The sequence below is a fragment of the Lissotriton vulgaris genome, chromosome 2_1, assembly GCF_964263255.1.
Source record: "Lissotriton vulgaris chromosome 2_1, aLisVul1.2, whole genome shotgun sequence".
Taxonomy (NCBI): Eukaryota; Metazoa; Chordata; class Amphibia; order Caudata; family Salamandridae; genus Lissotriton; species Lissotriton vulgaris.
The window spans coordinates 126436153-126458317 of NC_141687.1; the positions used below are offsets into that span (position 1 = coordinate 126436153).

A 22165-nucleotide genomic window follows, 5' to 3' on the forward strand; every position below is an offset into this window, starting at 1 on the left:
TTCATAGATCACGGATGCCTGCAGGAGGATCATGTCATTTTGATACAAATGACCAATCCCAGGTCAGAATTAAGGACAAGGTATATTAACCCTAAGGGTGAGTTAAATTGTCCTCTGACCACAAACTATATGTCACCTCTATTTAGAACTCTTACAGAGTAGAGTATGATGATGTGGCCCCTTCCCATCTCTAGTAAAAACACATGAGCACGGTTCTGAAGCTAATTAACAATAATACCACAATACCTGCCCTCACCTCCAGTTTCTGTGTTACTTTCTTTTTCAGCTCTTCTGATACAAAATCCTCAAACACGAAACTCCATCCGAATACCTCGGCTTCAGTTTTATATTTCTTTGCCCGAACCAACTCCCTAATAAACAAAGAAACATATATACTTTGAACATATAAACAACAAAATGTAAAAAAAACAAAAGTGGTCACACACTTTGAGGCAATCGGCTATGCTGAGTAACTTCCACATTTTACTAACCAATTCAATACAATCCTCAGAGAATTACCTTTTCATTGAAAAATTCTGAACTTTATTCTTTTATAAAGGAATGTGGTGGACAGATAGAGCAATTCCTGCTTTCTGGATGATGAGGGCACATCCAATTTACAAAATGATTACCCATGTGCCAGCATGAGCATGGCTCATCTTATGGTGGCAAGCAGGTCATTCTGTGCCACATCTCTAGGTAGCTGCCAAGTAGCCTAATGTCATAAATGACACTTTCAGCTAGTCCTGACTTATAAGTCGGCTGTTTCACTCTGACACTTGTACTTTCAGTGCAGGGAGTATGGGCGTAAATGTCCCAGCATGCAAAGTGAAGTACGGTTGACTAAAAAAACCAAGAGTAGCTTAAGATGTTATAAATGACAGAGCCAATTGGCAGATATGGCTTCATTAATATATGTGAAGATGCAGAAAAACAATGAGCCTGGGTAATATAGCTGAAAACAGAGGGGAAAGTCCAGGAGCGGTTGGTGTCATGGAAAAGTGGCAGGCGGGGCAGCGCGGGGGAGGAGGAAGAGTGACGGACGACTACAACACCACATGAAAGGAAAGAAAAGAACTTACTTACCACATTGCTGCTCTTCTGCTTCTCTGCAGCACAGGCGGAGGCTCCCAGACATCCCTAAGGCCAATCCAGTCGCAGCTCTCATGCTGCTGGAAGCATGAGAGAAGCTCCGGGATTTTCCTTAGCACCCTGGATTTGCGATTCATGAGGAATGGGAGACAGTGCTTTCTGTCTACAACCTAGCAGCGCAGTTTTGGTTGGAGACATCTCAGAGAGCATGTTGGCTTGGCCGTCCTAGGACGGCTGGCCAGACCTACATGCGCACTGAGCTGCAGTACCCACCACTCCTCCTATGCTGTCATCACTATTGCCCCGCCCCCTAGACTTATCCCAATGAAGTAAAATAAAGTGATTATAATCTTGTGTTATAATATTTTACAAGTTTTGCATCCATGGTGGTGGGGGAGGGCGACGCTCCTCTGCCATAACGGAGGAGTCGCCACTGGGTAAGTCACACCTTTGTCTGAAGGAGGACACAAATATTTAGTAAGAGCGTGCTAATGTAGCGGAACGCAGTTCTGTATTTACCTTTACTTTAAAAGCCATGAAGCACTTTCACCTTTAATAGATATATGGCACTGTTACCTTTCTACAATAATCAGGAGAGGGGAACCACCCCCCACCCCTCTCTTGCTGCTTACAGAGGATAAGCAGACCTGAGTCTTTCAAGTATGAACAGGAAGTACTAGGTTCTGCACAATATGCCCTTTGCTGGCATCCATACTAGAAACGTGTGTGGTTTTTCTTTATACCGCTTTGTCCTTCATTTGAAAATACTTACTGGAACAGTTCATCTGCGTGAATGTCCCTCTTACCAGGGGTATACACAACCTGAAGTGTCCCTCAGCCAGTTCCAGGATTTTGCTGTGCATTCCAATTAGGTGAGGAGTACAGCATTCTGTTTATTTATTTGAATGGACATAGATAAAACTTCATCATTTGTACATTATCTTAAATTTTAGTACATATTTAGGCTTTGCATTACTTGATCAGTTTATTAACATTTCAGGTACCTGTTGCGTAAAGTTCTCTATTACAGGGTCACAAGGAAATAAAGGTAAAATTGTTTACAATAAAAAAGAACTAACAATAGTAAGCAGTTCATCTGTTAAACCATCCACAAAAATCTAATAAAATACGATGTTTATTTGGTAACCTCATAAGAAGTTTACAAATAGCCAAACCCACAGTAAGTGAGTAATTAAGAATAGCAAGTCTTCTCTAGACTTTTAACTACATTTCCCGTTACTACCAAGAGCAATTATATCTAATATTAGTGATCTATGAACTTGCTACCCTATGCACAAATATAATAACAAATTATATCATCTGAGATATGTTTGTCACTTGGGCACGGTTTCCTGCACCAGAACCAAGCCCAGCACAGATTGCTCATATAAATGTTCTGTTCTCTGGAGTGGAAACTTAGTTCATCTCGAGATCTGTCCGGTAGAAGGACAATGTCACACCCACCCGACAACATGCTTACTCTCTTTGACATTAGGCAAGCTAGGCTGTCTCTTGTGCTCTTAGTCATTCTGCCCTAACTGCTGAGTGGGTAGGTGCAGTCTTCAGAGGTACTTGGTAATACCTTCTGATGTCCCTTAAAACATTCCTAGTAGTCTACGATGACAGAGAGCAGAAGCAGCCAGCGATGCACCAATCAAGGGTGTGCTCTAGGCATGAAGCCAAGGTATCAGAAGAACATCCCGCCCTGACAAACTGAGAAAGGAATATGAATCCTTGCAGCCAGCAGCAGATGGTGTGAAATCAAAGTGCTGAACATATGTTAATGAGACAATATATGCTGCCTATTTAGCTGTTCTCATAATGTTGCTGTAAGCATTAAGTATGCACATCAACTAATAGAGTTCAACATATCGCACGATCAAACCTACTACTAACTTTGTTAAGCCTACAAGTGTTTTGGCTTAACAAAAAACAGATTTCCGTTGTCTCTTCCTTACATCTAGCATGAGCAATACAGGAAGGAGAAAGAGAGGAGGAGGAGAAGAGGACAGAACATAAATAAAATAGGATAAGAAGCAAGAACAAAAAAATAAAAAGCGGGCAAAGATGGGATGTAAAATATAGGTGATAATGAGAGGAATATGAGAAATTGGGGAAGATTGTCACAAATGAAAAAAGAGGTGATTTGGACAGGGCATACAGAGATGGGAAGGGTGCTGAAGAAACATGCAATGCCAAGGATGGGGGAAGGAAGCCCAGATAATACCAAGAGGGTACCTCATTTTTCTAAAAGGAACCGAAAAAGGAAGAATGAGTGGATAGGGATACAAGGAATCTACTCTCCGCAACCTATTAAGTCAAAGGAGGAACAGATACAAAGCAAGGAGTCCTGGAGAGCAGAGACAGAAAAAACAAACTTGCAATGCTACGCTGAAGTTACTTCAGATGTAGTCATCAGATCGGATTCAAAAGTAGAAGAATTAGAGTGACATTTGTTGGCATAATACAAAATTTAATGAGACCATGGAATGGAGGCTAGAAACAGGTACACCGTACAGTCTACTCCGTGTGGGTTGACCAGATGTGGACTGCCTAGCCCCAATATCCAAACAACAACGAAGAATTTTGCAAAATCTACAAGGAACACACAAGCTCTGCTTCCAGAAACAAAAACATTGAGTTGGTCTCATCCTACTAGTGGTTGTCTTTAGACAAGGTGTATCAAGGTCCAAATATTGACTTTTCTTTCAACAGTGATACCATGCCTTATATATTTATTATTTAAGCCACTGACATGATCAAGGAGATTAATTGAGTGGCTTGTATAATATACAAGGCTTAGTATCACCATAGAGACGCTGGTCTTCATGGCTCATCCAAACGAACAGTCCTCATTGCCTCATCAAGAAACAGAAGTGAAATACTTTGGGACACTTTCCATGCTCCTGAGCCTTTGTGGGACTGATGCTAGCTCTGGCTGGCGATGAAGGTCAGTACCCTGACCGAGCACAGCCAGTGCCAGGATATGAGTGACTGCCTCTCTTTAGTTTGTTTTCAGGAAAGACATGTTTCCACCTCTGATACTTTGGGGGTCCCTTGATGCACAACAACCTTGTGAACTGAATAATCCAATGTCTCTTTGTGGGACTGTTCAGTCTATTCCTAGTACACATTATAAATGGTCCAGGAATCTGTTAATAACAAGGTTCACAAGACGCCAGGCACAAGTAAGAATACTCGACTGCACTTCATGACATCTAAGCAGAGGTGACCCAGTAGACTGAGGCACTGCGATGATGTTACCTATCTCATGGTAAACAGTAGGTTTGCTTCTATCCGGTTATGTTTGTGTTGTGGATGTACTTTGAAAACATGGCTGGAAAAACAGTGACTACATAAATGTAGTGTCAAAAATACGTACTGTCAAACGATCTACCTGCGATGAACGCCTCCCAGCAAAAATGTCAACGTGCACTTAAAACCACTCTTAATCACTTGCCCCCAAATAAGCATGGGGTGGAGTAGGAACTGTAAACTTACCTAGGGAAAGGACATGTAGAAGATGTATTTGTGTAATTTCAGGAATTTAAAAGAAGTCATAATTTGTAGGAGATGTTTGTGTATGCTGGTTTGGTATGTAGATTTGTTGGGTCTACCATGCGCCTTTCGAAGGTGAGAAGCTGCTGATCCGGGTACCTATGTGGCACAGACTTGTTTATTATCATGTTGTAACTGAAATATTCCAAGAGTCTTATGTACAATGGCCTCAGGGGTTCCTTTATAACACCACTGCTTCCTGCGACCTGCTCGCTGCGGTGGAACAGAGAGGTCATGAATAGGTCTGGAGCAGTAAACCGCACTACTACAGTCTGCCGCGTCTCTAACTGATTATGGAGTGAGAACTCTACAGGAATTAGGCAGAATATCCTTATGCTGCACTAATATAGAAACTGTTTATATATTTTCGAAATGCATCGCCAAAAGATTCAATTGTTTTTCACTGAGAAATTCACTGTTGTGGGGAAAATGGTTGTCACAAATATCAACTGCTCCAATATGTTGTTGCTTAATTAAGAATGAACCTACAGTGTTACGGTACGGACAAGTCCTCAATGAGTATTAGATAGACGCGTTCACCTGTTTCACTGAGGATCTAAGGTTATTTTTCAGAACTGGACAGACTTTAATGGTCCTGAAGGCAGTACTGTAGACAGTAGTGGGTCTGGTCAGCTTGAGCTGCTTTCAAAGGCAGTACATGAAATGCTCAAACAAAGCACAAAGCTTTTCCTTTTGACAGCAACTATGGTTGAAATCTTTTTTATTATTATCAAGAAGAAGAAGACTCCTCATGTACACAGCAAGTCGCTTACAACTCTTTGACGGGCCGGCCGCGTGACAAATCCAGGAAGAAGAAGCAGAAACATTTTATGCAATCTGTGAGGGATGTAGTACCATTGGTGTTATTACCTCGTATACGGTTTCCCGCTGGAAAATGCATCGATAGACTTTCGGGATATCGCGCAAGAGGAGATCCCACTGCGCAGGTGTAATGTCTACAGACAAGTCGGACTGCCATCTGGTTCGATAGGGGTGTGCAACAATCCGCGGGGGTGCTGAAGAACGTGGTACATACGAGATATGAGGCCCTTGGAGTTATCAAAAGAGCGAACCAGCCGCTCGAAGGGAGTGAAAGCACGTGTGGCCGCTTGTGACAGAGTGTATCCAATACCGGAGTTGCAGGTATTGTAACTGAGCCCGCTCCGAAAGGCGGAACTCCTGTTTTCAGTGTTCAAAAGATTTGAAAACGACTCTCATGAAGAGATCCCTTATTGTTCGACACCCATCATCTAGCCATTTAGAGAATGCAGGATAGCGCAGTGCAGGTGGAAAGTGGGAATTGTCGGTAATGGGAGTGTGGGGGGATGGAAAGGAGGTAAGGCCTTTGAGTACAGCTACCTCATCCCAGATGTCAAAGACAGTCTTGGTGGGGAAAGCTATATACGCGCTGTGGGATTGCGGGTTCCAGGCCTGCCATTGTAGATCCCATATATAGCCCTGTCCATGTAGAACCACACCTTCTCACTTTCCCGTGCCGTCCATTCCGAGATGAAGCGGAGATGCGAGGCCCAGTAATATTCTACCAAGTTGGGGCAGGCCAGACCATCTTAGTCCCGGGGCAGTATTAGAATTTTAATAAACTTGATGATCTCTCGTTGCAGGTTTTGAATCTGATGTTGTGGAATAGGAGTGGGTAGCGATTTGAATAAATAAAAAAATGTTGGCAGCATGGACATTTTAATTGCATTCAGGTGGCCCAACCGCGAACGTGACAGATGCTTCCAGGTCCTTAATTCCTCTAACACATTCCATTTACATTCCTACCAGTTAGTTTGTGACCAAGTGGCAAGGGTAGGGGTTAAGAGAAGCCCAAGGTATCTAATGGAATGAGGGGCCCATTTATATTTGTGCAATATTTTTATATTAGGTAGTATATTGTTTGTTTATAATTTATCCTGAGTTCCCCATTGTTGATGCACTTTTATGATCGTGATGTATGAACTGGATGTATGATGGTATCTTTGTTGTGAGTTTACGCCAAGGGAAAAATAACTTTACTTTACCGACCATTTATATGGGACAAGCGTCTGTAGCGCTGGGAGTTCCTCTACCGGAATAGTGAGATTCAAAGTCCGAGATTTGTCATGATTGATCTTAAGGCCCGATGCCTGTTCGCATATACGCAGGAGATTGAAGAGGGAGGGCAGGGACATGCGTGGACGAGTCAAAGTAAGGAGAACATCGTCGGCGAACAGGGATACTTTATGTTGCTGGCCTCCAAGGGGGATGCCATGGATGTCGGATGCTTAACGAATCATAATGGCAAGTGGTTCCACCATGAGGGCAACGAGGAGGGGGGATAGGGGACATCCCTGACGCGTGCCTCTGTATATCGCAATGGGGCTTGTAAATTGGCCATGATCCCGGACATGGGTTGTTGGAGAAAGGTAGGGTGCCATAATACGGGTTATCATCAGGGGGCCCGGCCCTATTTTGCGTAAGACAGCCTGGAGACAGGTCCAATCCAACCGATGAAACGATTTCTCCGCGTCCAATGACAGTAGGCAAGCGGGTATATTCCAGTGATGGGCCTTCCCAACAAAAAAAGCAATTTGCCTCACATTGTCCGCCCCCTTTCGATTACGAATAAAGCCCACCTGGTCGGGGTCTATAAGGCCTGGGAGATACGGGTCAAGACGTTTGGCTAGAATTTTTGTGCAGATTGTAAAGTCTGTGTTAAGAAGTGCAATGGGGCGGAAGGAGGAGCACAGTGTAGGGTCTTTGCCGGGTTTGGGAATTAGAGCGATTTCGACCAAACTCATGGAGGAGGATGGGCCTACCTCGTCCATAAAGGAATTAAAAAGCCAGAGAAGAAGGGCTGGAGCTGCGGGAGAAAGATGCGATAAAAAGAGAGAGGCAGCCCGTCAGGTACCGGGGACCTCCCAATAGGAAGATCTTTAGGAGCGCAATCGAGCTCATCCTGAGACAGCGGTTCTTCAAGCAGCTGCGTATGATACTGGTTTATCTGGGATCAGGTGCAGTTGTCTAGGACCGCCTGGATCCGATCAGAGGGGGCATCTGTTTAGCGTAGAGGAGTGAATAGTATGTATGGAAGCTTTGAGTTTGGCTATCTCCAGGAGCGGCACGGGTACCATCAGTGCATTTAATGTTGGCTATGTGAGCTCTGGCAGCTTGCGCCCGCAGTCACCAGGCGAGAACAGTCCCCACATTGTCCCCTCCTTCAAAGTAACGCTGCTTCAGGGCAGGAGAGCTCGTTCTGCCTTGTTGGTGCGGTGTGCACGAAGATGACCCCTAAGCATTGCTAGATGTCGTTTATGAATAACCCGCGGTTGTTCCTGATCGAGCTTCTCCATCTCTTCATCACCTCGTATGTCTTGGAGTAGGTCAGCGACAAAGGTCATAACGTCAGTTTCTTCGGCTCCAATGGGGACTCCGCGGAGGTGTAAGTTGTTGCGACGCCTCCGATTTTCCAAATCCTCTTGTTTGAGTTGGAGTTCAATATGCTTCTCCTCTAGGGTGGACAAGTGTTTTTACAGCTTTTCTTGATCCTCTGTGAGGGCATCCATTTTTTTCTCAAGGTCATCCATCCTTTTGCCAATCACTGCAACCTGCTTCCTAAGTTCCCGGACACAAGAGTGGACTTCAGAGCGGAGTGAGACAATTTCGGTCTTCAGTTCCTGCATGAAACCTGCCATAAAAGATTGAGTGATGGGTTCGGAGGACACCCTGCCAATAATGACATGTCGCCAGGACCAGTAGAAGCAGGCGTGTTCCAAAGCGCAGCAACAGGATTATCCTTTGGAGGAACAGCTGTGTCTTTCACTGACTTGGTGCGAGTCATGGCTTTACTGGGTCCCGAGCCGCAAGATGCAAGGCAAGCAGCCAAAGGGGTGAGTAGATAGCGTCAAGAAGCTTTGCAGGTCGCTCGTATGAGGCAAAGGTGTTGTGGTGCATTCTCACAGAGGAGGATATCCAGTGTCCTGAGGGGAGATGGGGAGGGAAGGCGAGGATGAAGGAACACAGGTAGTAACCTCGATAGGCCGCTTCGCCTGGCACCGCAGCTCTCACAGGCTGTCCCTGCCAAGCAGCACCCCCCCTCCAGGTGAAGGCGCCAAAAGGCCACAGAGCAAAGAATGGCGTCCCCCTACTAGGCAGAGCGGGAGGACTGGGTAGGCTATTCTCTTCCGCAGGGGGGACCGCCGGCCTCAGAACTCCCGGTGCAGGAAGGCAGCGCTCACCCGGTGAGAGAGCCATGGGAGGCGGTACTTTTGAAATGGCCACCGTCAAAGGCCAGACTAGGAGGCCGGGAAAGGTCGGGCTCAGCGTCGCAACAGGTAGACGGGAGACCAAGGGTCCAGTTGAGGCACAGGACCCCCCCACGCAGAGGGTGCAGAGTTGTGAGGCAAGCGCCGCCCGCAGTGCTGCCCAGAGGGTCAGGCCACTGGTGCCAGTAAACGGCTCTGATCTTCTACAGGGTCGGGGGCAGAGGAGCGTTGGCGCCTAGAGGATAACGTCCGGCGAGAGAAGAGGCAGGTAACAATGGTCGCTGACAACAATGCCAGCAAGGAACGTGCCCCCCCGCAAGCGGGAGTTGCCGCCACACCACACCCCCAAGGACAGGGCAGGGTACCACCGCTAGGTTTGCAGCGTGCTGGGGCCCAGGCCCTCAGTGAGCCCGTCCAGTCAACAGGGAACGTTCAAGTGTATCAGGCTGGGGCGGCAAACTCAGCGGGTTCGGCGGACAGTCAGGTACAGGTGTTGGCACAGTCCAGCGAGGGTCGGGCCCCCCCCCGAGGGCCCTCCGATCCACCAACAGAGCCTGCAGTGAGACAGGTGGAGCCTCCTCGACGTCCCCAGGCCCAGGTCGCAGCACTGTCGATTAGCAGTCAGTCTTCTCAGGCGAAAATTGCCTCAGATCGCCTACGAGGGATGTCAAAGATCGCTCAGGTCCCCCTCCATCCTCCAAGGGACTTGGCGCCGCTGACAAGGTGCAGAGGTCGCAAGAATTACCGGCCGCTCCATTGCTGTTGGCAGAGGCCGGAAGGCCCAAGATGACGGATGCACCCCAGGTGTCCCAAACGTCCGCTCCGCAGGTTGGGGTCTGAAGGCGACGTCCAGCAGGCCCAGACGATGAACAGGGCCCCGACAGCCACCAGTGACAGAGATAGTCCAGGGCCTGATGTGGACAAGATGGCGGCCGCCAGAGCTCGATCACCGCGGCAAGTGAAGGTCGGTGTCGCACCTCAACGGAGCAACCCAGCAAGATGCTCCCTCACCAGGAGGTGCCCCGTCTGCTCCACTGACCAGGTAGGCGAGACAGGTTCGTCGCTGTGGCCCCCACACCACTCTAGTGGCTAAGTAAGGCGGCGGCTGGTCGGAGCCCTCAATGCGTGTGTCTCACCTCATCTGCAGCGAGACCACGCCCCTCTGACAGCAACTTCGTATGTGTGTCTAAACGTAGCACTTCTACGAGGCTAACTTAGCCGAAACACAGGCGAGCACTGCACAGATAGCTACAGTCAGATGCCTGAGCTTCTCCATCCTGAGAACAGAGGTGGCTGTTCTTGAAAGAGGGGTGACTTCCACTCTTTTCTAACTTGAAGAAGGGGGGGTTTGTTATTGATAGATGTGGCTATACCCTTCTAGATCTTGTGTCATGACCTTTTTATTCAGTGAACCTGTTAGAGGAAAAGACACTCCATGGCTAGATTTCTTAGCCAATGAAATTACCGGGTCATATGACATCAACCAGTCAATGAGATTACCAGGCCATATGACATCTACTATAACAATAAGAAAACATAGGTGGGTATCCGTTCTCGCTTCCACTCATATTGGAGTTGCTCCATTTGAATAAGACATTTTAAATAGCTAGCAAAAACTCAGATGAAGATGCGAGGAACTTCAGATACAGTGTATCTGGAAATTAGTGCACACAACAAGAAAGGTTTATTACCAATTTCTAATCTGAATTTTAGGTACTATTTGTAACATCATTTGATGAATTAGAATGAAAGGAAATACAATAAAAACACCAGCTAAAATCCAGCGAATAATAAGAGTAAAAATAAAGACATTTTAGATTCAAATAATTTCAATAGCTGGTTTTATCCCAAAACAATAAAATCCAAAAAAACTAGACTCTACTCTAACCTCCTGTAGTAATTCTATTACACCAAGGCCAGAGGACTAAAAGACACATACATATGTATACATAAATTAGTAATTGTAGTAGGGAAAGAAGGTATGTGTCACAGATCTCTCTCATTCCAGACTTTAAAATCCCATAAGAGAGCTAGCATCAATCTCCTCAGAAGTGCTGCTGAATTTCCTGGCCCAGATAATGGGCATCTAGACATATTAGAATATGGAAGTGCAGACTGGAGGCTACTGTCTAGCTGTGTTTTTTTGGCACCAGTCCAACAGCATTCCATACAGTGTCAGATCTGAAGATGTCAAAGGGGGCTATAGGACACTGCGCCACTCTAATTAAGGGTGCACACACATCAGGGTTTCTTACTGGTTAAAATCCAATTACAATAACTCACATTACCTTTGAGCATATCAGGTTAGAGATGATGTCATTTCAGACTTTTGCGCAGGTTTGAAATGCATCAATCTCTCTTTGACCCATGAAAAACCTCTGTTTGACATAATTCACTTCAAACTAAAGACATGGTCTGATATTGCCCTTTTTTAGGTCATGCCTAGTAGCAGCACACATGCGCGGCATGCGGTAATCCCTCTATGGAGTTTGAACACACCCATCAAACGCCCTCAGCTTTTCATTTGTTACTTGGCGGCCGTTTTACATTTCATAGTTTTCATTGGTAAGTAGAGTAAATTTGTTACACCGAGTGGCTATTTTGTTCCTGCCCTGGCGACAGGGCCTTCTACATGGATACTACAAATTACCTATATCTTGAGGTAATTTTTTGTGTCCGTGTGCTACTTTTTCTTTTGCCTCAGCTTTCCTGTTCCGAGCTCTGCTGCTATCATGGAGGCCATCTGAGTTGACTTTGCTCCCACCCCCCTATGACCGTATTTGGGGTTGCCTTTAATCCCTGCCCCTGCCATTGTCCATGTTCAATTTCTTCCCACTTCCCTCCCTTTCTCCATATTCACTTACCTCCAATATACCTCCCGTTGTCAGCGTTAACTTTGTGCCCACCCCTATCCTGTTGTCCGTGTTTACTTTCTTCACGAGCCGTTTGCGGTTCAATGGAGCCGCCGAATTCCTGGCAGCTTGTGCAGCAGGAGACCTGGAAGAGGCCAAGATCATGAAAAAGGGCAAAGCGGGAGCGGCCCACTGAATAACACCAACATCTATGGCATCAGTGCACTTCATTGGGCTGTCATGGGTTGCATGAGGGTGTGCCATAACAGCCACTGTAGAAGACTTCACGGCTTTTAGCGAATTTATTTAAAATTGTGACTACCGTATTTGCCGGCGTACAAGACGACCCGGCGTATAAGACGACCCCCTACTTTTCTTGATAAAATGTAGGTTTCGTGCTATAAGACTACCCCCACTTCCTAACATCCTACAGTCCCCTTTCTATGTCCATGGACTGAGGAGATCATGTGGTACTGACGCTCCTCTCCTTCCGATGAGCGTAAGAATTATGGAAGGAGAGAGAGATCAGCACATGTGGAGGAGCGCCTCGTCTGCCTGGGGATGTGCAAGCGGTTGGAGGCGCGTGTGCAGCTGCCGTCTGCAGTCTAGGTAGGGCTCACAGCGCCATTTGTTTGCTTTTGATACTTGCGCAGTGTTTGAGTTGCCTCTGGCTGGCGAGGGGCTGGTATCGTGTTGCACAGTGCCACCATCGCCTACGTAACGTTCGTTCTTGTGCTACCGTAGTTGACTGTAGTTGACTGCCATCAGTTCTGATCAAATTACCGTACCGTACTTCTGCTCTGCTCATTAGCAGCCTGCGGTACCGTAACTGTAATTTATTTTCAAGACGCTTTCAGTGGGTTTACTTTTGATACGCACTTCCACAGTGCCTGGTGAGGGGCTGATATTGTGTTGTTGCACAGTGCCACCATCGCCTACGTTCTTCGTTCTTGTGCTTGAGTTCCCCAAGCGGCACCATTTTCAATTGAGAAGCGGTCTGACACCTTCGGGTGAAGTCCGCGCTATGTAAAACATACCGTCAATTTTGATACCCGGCATATAAGACGACCCCCGACTTTCCAGAACATTTTAAGGGGTTAAAAAGTCGTCTTATACGCCGGAAAATACGGTATACAAGGTGCTTCGTGGCGTGGATGTTAAAACTAATGTAACTAACCTACTTAGTTCCTAAAAGCCAGCGTAAGTAAAGGTCGTGTTCTGAGCTCTGCTGCCATCATGGAGCATTATCCATGTTTTTAAACACACCTAAAAAACCGAACGATAATCCACCACAGATGCGCAATCATGATAGGCTGTTGCTAAAGTTTACCTTTGGAAACAGCAAACTGATGGTATAGAGTCTGGTATGGAGTCACTCCGGGCTATTTATTACACAGGACACCTGCAGAAGTGAGTCACGTGTTGGTAGCTGGGCTACCCACTTACGGTGTGTCTTAAACGGCTGCTCTGAGATGAGCATGGGAGGCCTAAGGCGCGGCATTCTTCAGTACATATGTTCTCTTACGTGCAGATGCATACATCGTAGAGGTTGTAAGATAAACTAACCTCAATTGAAAGAGTAAATCAGGGCAAATGTGCTTAAAACCCACAGATCTATATCTGAATAAGAGTACGTGAAAACTTGAAAGAACTAAATATTTTGCCATCCCTGACTCACTAACCCACATCTGTGAGCCCCACGTGACTCGCGAAATATGACATTACAGAAATATGTGTAATTTGCGTTGAACAGCAGAAGCTTGATTTTGGAATTCGTTATAAGTTAGTTATAAATGTGAAATGCGTGTAGCATGTGCAGACGTGTATGCTGGAGTGCACTCCCCGATCACCATATCTTTTGTGCTGTAAATAAACTTCAGCTAGCTCTTACCGTCAGATTCCCAGGCCACGCCCCTTGAAAACTCCTCTGATAAGGGTTTCCGCACGTCATGATGATGGCGACGCAATCACCACGCGTCAGCACTCAAACTTATTCCACACATCTTTGCAATAGCCTCGGCAAGCACAAGATGCCTTCATTTTTGTGGGCCACAAAGAATGTAAGTGCAGGTAACAGAGCAACAAAAGAAGGCACAACAACTTTTCTGATGTTTTCGTTGCGCATTGGTCCTACCTTCCTTCACAGTGCTCTATGGAAGTCATCTCTTTAGTTGAAAAACTGTCATTTTGTTTTCTACCAACCACTACTTTGGAGAAAATGAAAGTTGTTTGTTATGCCAGAGCCAGAGTCCTGCCCGTCTGCGCCCGTCCGCGAACGATCGGGCGCGGGACAGAACTCTATGTCCCCTTCCATCAAACAAACACCGCAGCCCTAGGAAGCAAAATCCACCGAATTCACTACTCGAAAAACAGACCTCCTCACACTTGGTAAGAACTCAACCCAACCCTGCTCTCATACTATAGACCCCGATTTGATACCCTCGCATTGCAATCTATGTAACCAGCCACTTCCCACGATAACTAAAACTTCAGGAAAGATAGAAAAACTGAAGATGTTATTGCTTAATTGTATATCCATGACAAAACACAAAATGGAAATCCATGACCTATTACAAAAGGAAGATCTAGACGCCATGTTTTTAACCGAGACATGGCTAGAAGAATCATCCTCCCCTGACATTCTAGAAGCTATACCACCCAATTATAGTCTTCTGAGAATCGATAGACAAAAACAGCGTGGAGGTGGACTTGCACTCATCTGTAAAGCAGAGTTAGAATGCACTTTTACAAAATCTACCATAACTAATAGTGAGTGCGGTATATTTAATATAAAATCAGGACCCACTACTACAATCACAGGTCTACTTATTTATCGGCCTCCAGGAACTGCGGTTCCTTTCTGTAGTCAACTTATTGAATCAGCCACCCATTTGGCAATCAGATATAAAAGCTTATTATCTTAGGCGACCTGAATCTTCATTTTGAAGATACGAATTCCAGAGAAGCACAACTTTTAGCGACCGCTCTTAAATCTGTAGATATAAAACTTCTCTCTACTAGTCCTACTCATCAACAAGGACATCTCTTAGACCCGATTTTTGCAAATTGGGAGGGAATTAAGACCTTTCCCCCAATTCCTTTAATTTGGTCGGACCATAGCATGGTGCCTTTTGAGATAATACAAGAACCTACAAAAACCATATCCACAAAACTCCCTTTTCATAAACGCCGCAACTGGAAAAAATTCACCCCGGAACTCTTCAAAAGTATGCTAGCAGAGCAACCCCCAACCATAGATCACTCCTTGCAAGAGGTATGGGACAATTACGAACTACGGATAAGAACAGCACTAGATAAAATCGCTCCTTGGACCACCAAACCTCCAGCTATACAATCCAAAACTGCCCCATGGTTCTCAGAGAAACTTAGAATAGCAAAAGCCCAATGCAAATCAATAGAGCGTAAATGGAGGAAAAATTATGCACCTGAACTCAAGGAAAGCTACAGAACTGAACTAAAAAAATATCAGAAAATGGTCAGAGTAGAGAAAAGTCATCATTTCAAAAACAGAATTGAGGAAGCAGGCAATCCTATGAAGGAATTGTTTTGCGTTTATAAAGAACTCACAACCCCAACACGATTAGACACTCAAGATACATATTCTACTGAGATATGTGAACAAATCGCTGACTTTTTTGTAGAAAAAGTGGAAAAAATTCATGCCACTTTTACAAACTCCACAACTCCTGTAAACAGCAATGTAGATAATAAAGCCTCCCTAACGCATAAATCTTTACTCACCACGTTCACTACGCCAGATAAACAGGAACTATTGAATATTATTAAGGGAATACATTCAGGCTCCCCCATCGATGTGTGCTCCCCAGAAAAAAGTAAGGAAGTTATGGAAAACACTCTAATTGATCAAATCAGCTACATGATCACCCTATCCTTCCATGTTACGTTCCAGAAGCTTGGAAAACTGCTCAAGTGATGCCTTTAAAAAAGAAACCCAACATTCCCATTTCACAACTTCAAAATTTAAGGCCAATTTCACTTCTTCCGTTTTGTGCCAAAATTATAGAAAAAGTAGTAAATAAACAACTAATGGAGTTTCTGGAGAAAGAAGCCCTCCTTCACCCCTCCCAATCGGGATTTAGACCAGGACATTCTACCGAAGCAGCAGTCCTATATTCCACTGAATGTATTCGGAGGATAGTGGACGAGGGCGAGACAGCAGCGTTGGTCCTATTGGACCTTAGTGCAGCATTTGACACCGTGCTGCACTCAACGCGGTTGTCTCGTCTCTCGAACATGGGAGTAAGGGGCCCAGCACTTGCCTGACTTCAATCTTTCCTAACCAACAGATCGTTCCAGCTAAATTGTCCACCCTTCAGATCATCGCCTCGCAGGGTGAGCCATGGGGTTCCACAGGGCTCTAGTTTGAGCCCTACGTTATTTAACATCTATATGGAACCCCTGGCACACATTGTAGAGGATTTTGGGGTGGGCATTGTCAGCTACGCTGACGATACACAGTTGATGTTTAAGCTGACCCCGGATAGGAGAGAACATGCCACCAATTTTTCAAACTGTATGTCGGCAGTAGCCACCTGGATGGATGACAACTGTCTCCGTTTAAATGGAGACAAGACCGAAGTACTGGTGGTGGGGAAAGAAGTCTCCGTATGGTCTCACGCATGGTGGCCCAGCGAACTGGGAAAGCTGCCTAGTCCTGTAAAAACAGTTAGAAACCTAGGTGTCATGCTGGACTCCAAACCTCTCCGGCAAGACCCAAGTTAATAAAATAACAGGAAAGTGCTTTGGGATATTAAAAGTCCTCCGAAAGATACTTGATCTTCTTCCCATCGAAGCTAGAAAAACCATAGTCCATGCCCTGATAACACCTCACTTAGACTATGGGAATGCCATCCTAATAGGTCTCAGCCAAAAGGGCCTTCACCAGCTTCAATGTGTACAAAACTCAGCAGCCCGACTGGTGCTCGGTCTCTCAAGAAAATCTTCTGCCAAAACAGCCTTATCCAAACTTCATTGGCTCCCCATTAAGGAGAGAATTAGATTCAAGACCCTTTGCTATGCTCACCGTATAGCTCATAACAAGGGCCACAACTTCCTGAAAAGTCTTCTTACCATCCACCGTCCGACCAGAGACTTAAGATCATCAGGCATGATGTTACTTAAACTTCCCCAAATTACAAAAGCTAAAATGGGAGGTAAATCATTCCGTTATCTGGCCACAAAATATTGGAATGCCCTTCCACTCCACCTGCGGATGGAACCGTCTGAAATGAGATTTAGGGCGAAAGTAAAAACTCATTTGTTCCCTAGTTAGCAAGTCGTCTGATGAGCTCCATGACACTAATCCTCTGGATCTGGTTTGTTTAGCAGTTAGCGCGGGGACACACAGTTTTGTGCAGCCAGGCGCTTTATAAACGTTTTATTATTATTATTATTATTATTATGCTGGCTCACTTCAAAAAGTAGCTACATCTGTATTCATGCAGTGAGAATATTCTCAGAGTGTGCTCTGCTTCCATGGCTCCAATAACCAATAATCCAATAACAGTTCTCAGGTCAGCTCAAAAGGGAGGGGAGGTGCTGCAAGGGTTGTATGTTAGTTCTAGCACACAAGGGAAATCAACTTTATGTTCCAATTTATTTGTAATCCCACAATGTAACAGGTTAGTAAAAACACACCTTACATTAGTGCAAGATTAATACACACAGTTAATGCTTGATGTGAGATAGCTTCACCAACCTGTTTGATCATTTCACCATACCGGGGTGTGTATGTAGAGAAGGTCCATTTTATACAAAGATGTTTATAGTAACGGGCAGTCAAATTACGGTTTCAATATATTTCCACCCAAGAGAGCAGAGAGTTGAGCTTGACAAGGTTTAAGACGGAGAATGGAAAATATTCAAAGTCAAGTGGCATTTTACTGCCATCTATCTATGTATTAAACTTTGAAGAAGAGGTTAAGCTATAGAATTTTTAAAGTTCAATCATTCCTATGTGCGTCTTGGCCGTACAGTAAAATCTCTAAAGATGCCTGCACACTGTTACAATAAGACTCTGATGTGATTTTTAATATTCTAAGCAGCTGCTTAAAAATAAGGAACATTTGCAATGCCTACATACAATGGACACACATTTCATGCACAAATATCTGTTCCTAAGAATATGCTAAATTGTCTGCTTTGCTCAAGAAAAAAAGAATATTAAAATAAAGACATTTTCAAAAATCAAAAATTAGAGACCTTCACTCCTATTTTAGACCTGTGTGTAAGTAACTGAAAGGCAAATAGTGGTGGCTTTGTGGGGATTTCAGACATGTATGGCATCAAAATCAGCCCTGGCTTGTGTGGGGGCATTACAATCAGTCTTACAACGTGAGAACGTCTTTTTAACATTGTTGGTGATGTTTATGTCAGAAAATACTATGATTCAAGTACTAACCTGAAATCCTTGTTGGTTACAGGATATTTGTCAATGGAAAATGGCTTGACTTTCACTTCCCTGATGGGCCCTTCACCATCTTTGCTGTCCGGGGAGTCGGTTCCCATTTTAAATTTTCCTCCTGGCAGCTGCACCGTGAGGTCATCATTATCAGATGCTATAAGAAAAGTTTTGAAATTACTTATTGCGTAAGAGCGTTTATATATGTGCAAACGGGAAATACATTTGTATTAGGGGCAGTGACAATGCCATTTCAAAGTCTGAATACATACAAGAATGTGATAGTCTAGTATTTAAAGTGAAAAACCTGGCAATGAAAAGAAATGAGAAGTTAAGATTGTGTCTTCGTTTTTTCCAATCTTTATTAAAAAGTTTCTTCTCAAAAGTATAAAAACATTGAATAACTCGCATATATCAGTCCTAAAACAGTGAGGCATGTTGGCATACAAAAAATATGCAATAGTGATAAGAGAAACAGAAGAGAATGAAATAAAAGACGGTGAAAAGAAAGAAAAGAAGAAGAAAAAAAACACACCAAAGAACAAAAGATAAGGTTCAATACCATCATCACTGTTTCAAGCCTTGACAAACAATGAATACAACAAAAGATAAACATGCGTATTCAAACAAAACACAAAATAAAGTAATATTTACATTTAAGTCAAGAATGAAAATTCGGAACAACATTGGACTTCCAAAAATGCAGAATGTTAATCTCTGCCTAACTAAGAGTGTTAGCAAGCCATTTAAAGGCATGACCAGACATGGTAGATAACTCTGAAATATCATGTTAAAGTGACAAACATTGTGAAAGAGATTGTAATAAAGGAATGTGTTTTCAAATAATTTTCAAACTGAAATTAAAATGTATGACTGTTGGGACATTCCCACAAAATATGAACAAAACATTCTGGATTCTTACATTGCCAACAAAGAGTCAGGGCTCAGTTTAGCGAAGTGCAATTTAGACGGGGACCAGAGCCAACGATGTAGTATTTTTAAGTAGGTGAAATTTATGGGAGAGTCCCCAAGTCCTTTGTTACAACTGTCTAGGTTAGTATTCTACTCCTCTTCTTCAAAATCTATCTTCAGGCGTGTGGACCACCATGATTTTAAATTACTGGAAGTTTCAGTAGAGAATGAGGAATCAATCAGAAAGGAATATATACTAGAGACTGTGCCTTTAAAATGCTACCAAGTATGAATATAACATTCAATAGGAGAGTGAGAAGTTATGTCAGGACTTTTCGTCCTACTAAGAGCAAGGGCTGAGGTAAGTTGAAGATAACTGTTAAAGTATCATGAAGGCAAGACGGCGGGGCATGAGGACCAATGAGCTTATGGCAGACTTTACCACGGCACTGGATCTCTCAGATGGGGGACGGGAGTTACAAGGTGTTCCTATAGACTTTACCTATTTCTCTAATGTGCATGGCAGCCTTCCCCGGATTGACTACTTTCTAACGTTACATGGCCTCAGTTGGTAACTTCAGACGGCCTAGGACATATCCCAGTGGCCTATCAGACCACTCCCCAGTAGGGATAGACTTTACTCATGGGGAAAGGCAGCAGAGTAGAACTATAGTTATCAACCCATGGTTGCTCAAAATACCAGATATCAGGGAGGAGCTCGGCGTGCAGACCGGATACTTTATGGAAGAAAATGTGGGCTCAGTAGAGTTGGCACAGACGATCTGGGAGGCCTACAAGGTAGTTCTGAAGGGATATGCCCGGTCGCTGAAGGTGAAATATGTTGCGAAACGGCGTGAGATTTTAGAACAGCTTGAGGATGCGCTTAAACAGCTTGAGGCGGAATATGCGATACATCCTTCAGACGGGGCACTCCATAGCCTGATGCTCAAGAAGGAGGAATACAAATTAAAGGCTGGTGAACATATGTTGGTAAAACAGGAGGCTACCCACCACAGGCTATATGAGCTTGGAGATAGGGCAGGAAAGACGCTGGCTTGGTTGCAAAGGAAGGAGCAAGGTGCTAGATGGGTGCTCCGATTGACGCTGCAGTGTGGGGAAGTTCTTTACCGCCCAGGTGAAATAGCAGATGCATTGCTACTTATTTCGAAACAGTATACGCGCCCTCAGCCGTATGCACCGCGGATACTCACGTCAATTGCTGGCAGAATGCGACGTGCCGACTCTTTAAGAAGTGGATAGGGAGCTACTGGGGGAGGACCTTTCCGACGAGGAGATTCAAAAGGCCATTGGTCAAATTAAATCTGGGAAGGCGATGGGGCCCAATGGTACCCCAGTAGAATTTCTTAAGGCAGTGGCTTCCCAGGTGGTCCCGCACCTGTGAGGAATGTATCAGGAAAGCTGGGAAAGGGGAGCCTTACCACCAGATCAGCAGCTGGCAAGCATTTTGGTGATACATAAAACTGGTAAACCGGTGGATGACTGTCGGTCTTACAGACCGATCTCACTGATTAACGTAGAGGCAAAGGTATTGGCGAATGTGCTCGCCGCGCGGTTGGGAACAGTGATATCCTCCCTTGTGCACCCGGACCAGTCTGGATTTATGCCGGGGAGAAATTCGGCACTAAATATCCGTCGGCTTCATAACGTTCTGGCGCGTCAGAGATATATAGAAGAGGATGCAGTCATACTGTCCCTTGATGCCTCCATGACGTTTGACTCGATTGAATGGCCATACATGTTTGAAGTTCTGAAAAGAGCAAGACTAGGCCCTAAATTCATACGGTGGATACGGCTACTTTATATGGACATTCTTGGGCAGGTCAGACAGTTCTCCCTCCAAAGAGGCACCAGGCAGGGTTGCCCTTTGTCGCCATTGCTGTTCTCGCTTATGCTGGAGCCCTTGGCAGCCTGGATACGGCATGATGTTATGATAAAGGGTCTGAGATGGTCCCACGATTGCAAAGATAGAATATCACTATATGCAGATGATATATTGTTGTATCTTGCAAACCCATATAGGTCCATTCATATGGTCCCTAATATTTTCACAAACTTTGGGAAAGATTCTGGGTAAGCGATTAATAAGGGCAAATCAGTGTTGTATGTGCTCCGTGGACAGACCCCACGTCTTACAAAAGACTGCGCTTTAATGGTCTCCGATGACGGTTTTAGATACCTGGGAATTTTTATCACGCCGCATCCGGCCCTCTTCCATAGTCGCACTTTAGCGTCCTTGTTGGCACGGTTGCGTGCTGACGTCCAACAATGGAGATCATTGTCATTGGTTGGCCGTGCTGCTCTTTTGAAGATGCTCGCCCTTCCGCGGTTTTTCTATATTCTGCAAAATTGTCCGTATAGAGTTCTAGATGCCTATTTTACGGCAGTGGAAGGTGAGGTGCGTAAGCTACTATGGGATGGGAAGGACCCGAGGATGGCGCTTCGGAAATTGATGAAGGGATGGTATGATGAGGGCATTGCGTTACCCGACATACGGCTGTAATACTGAGCCTTGCAACTGGTGACTTGAATAGGTGGCTCTATGCCCAGCCAGATGATCCAGCATGTGCTTTGGATAGAGATCAGATAGATAGATCTGGATACCTTGGGGCACTTTACTATAGTAATACGAAGACGCATTTTGTAGGTCCCACTCAACACACGCTGCAGGCATGGAAATTAGCTAATTCTCTTCTGGGTTGGACGGGCAGGCTAACCAAAATGACATCGCTGTGGTATTCCCAGAAGCTAGGTATGCTTTGCCAATACCCGGGATTCGATAAATGGGATGTGATCGGTATCTCGACTTGATCAAGAAAGGTAAAATCCTTAGGTTCGAGGAGCTCCAGAAGGCATTCCAATTGGCGCCCAGTGAGGTATTTCGCTATCTACAAATACGACATGCTTTGATGACGGCGTTCCCTAGATGTGTGGATATACCAGAGTCGTCCCGTCTGGAGGACCGTCTGCTGGACGGGCAGCTGCACACCAAGGCGACCTCCCTCACTTATAGGAAACTTAGTAATAATGTGTCTGACTCCTTC

The 22165-nt window shown here is 44.9% G+C and overlaps 1 protein-coding gene across 1 annotated transcript in view; it reads right to left on the minus strand.

Annotated features, from left to right (window-relative positions):
• Window positions 1–22165, minus strand: part of SUMF2 (sulfatase modifying factor 2) — a 175501-nt gene that overhangs the window by 90708 nt on the left and 62628 nt on the right. Inside the window, exons 2-3 of the mRNA XM_086954575.1 lie at window positions 18192–18348; window positions 257–371 (exon numbers count right to left, since the gene is read on the minus strand). Of these exons, the coding sequence (XP_086810701.1) occupies window positions 257–371; window positions 18192–18348 (272 nt within the window). The remainder of the gene's footprint in view (window positions 1–256; window positions 372–18191; window positions 18349–22165) is intronic.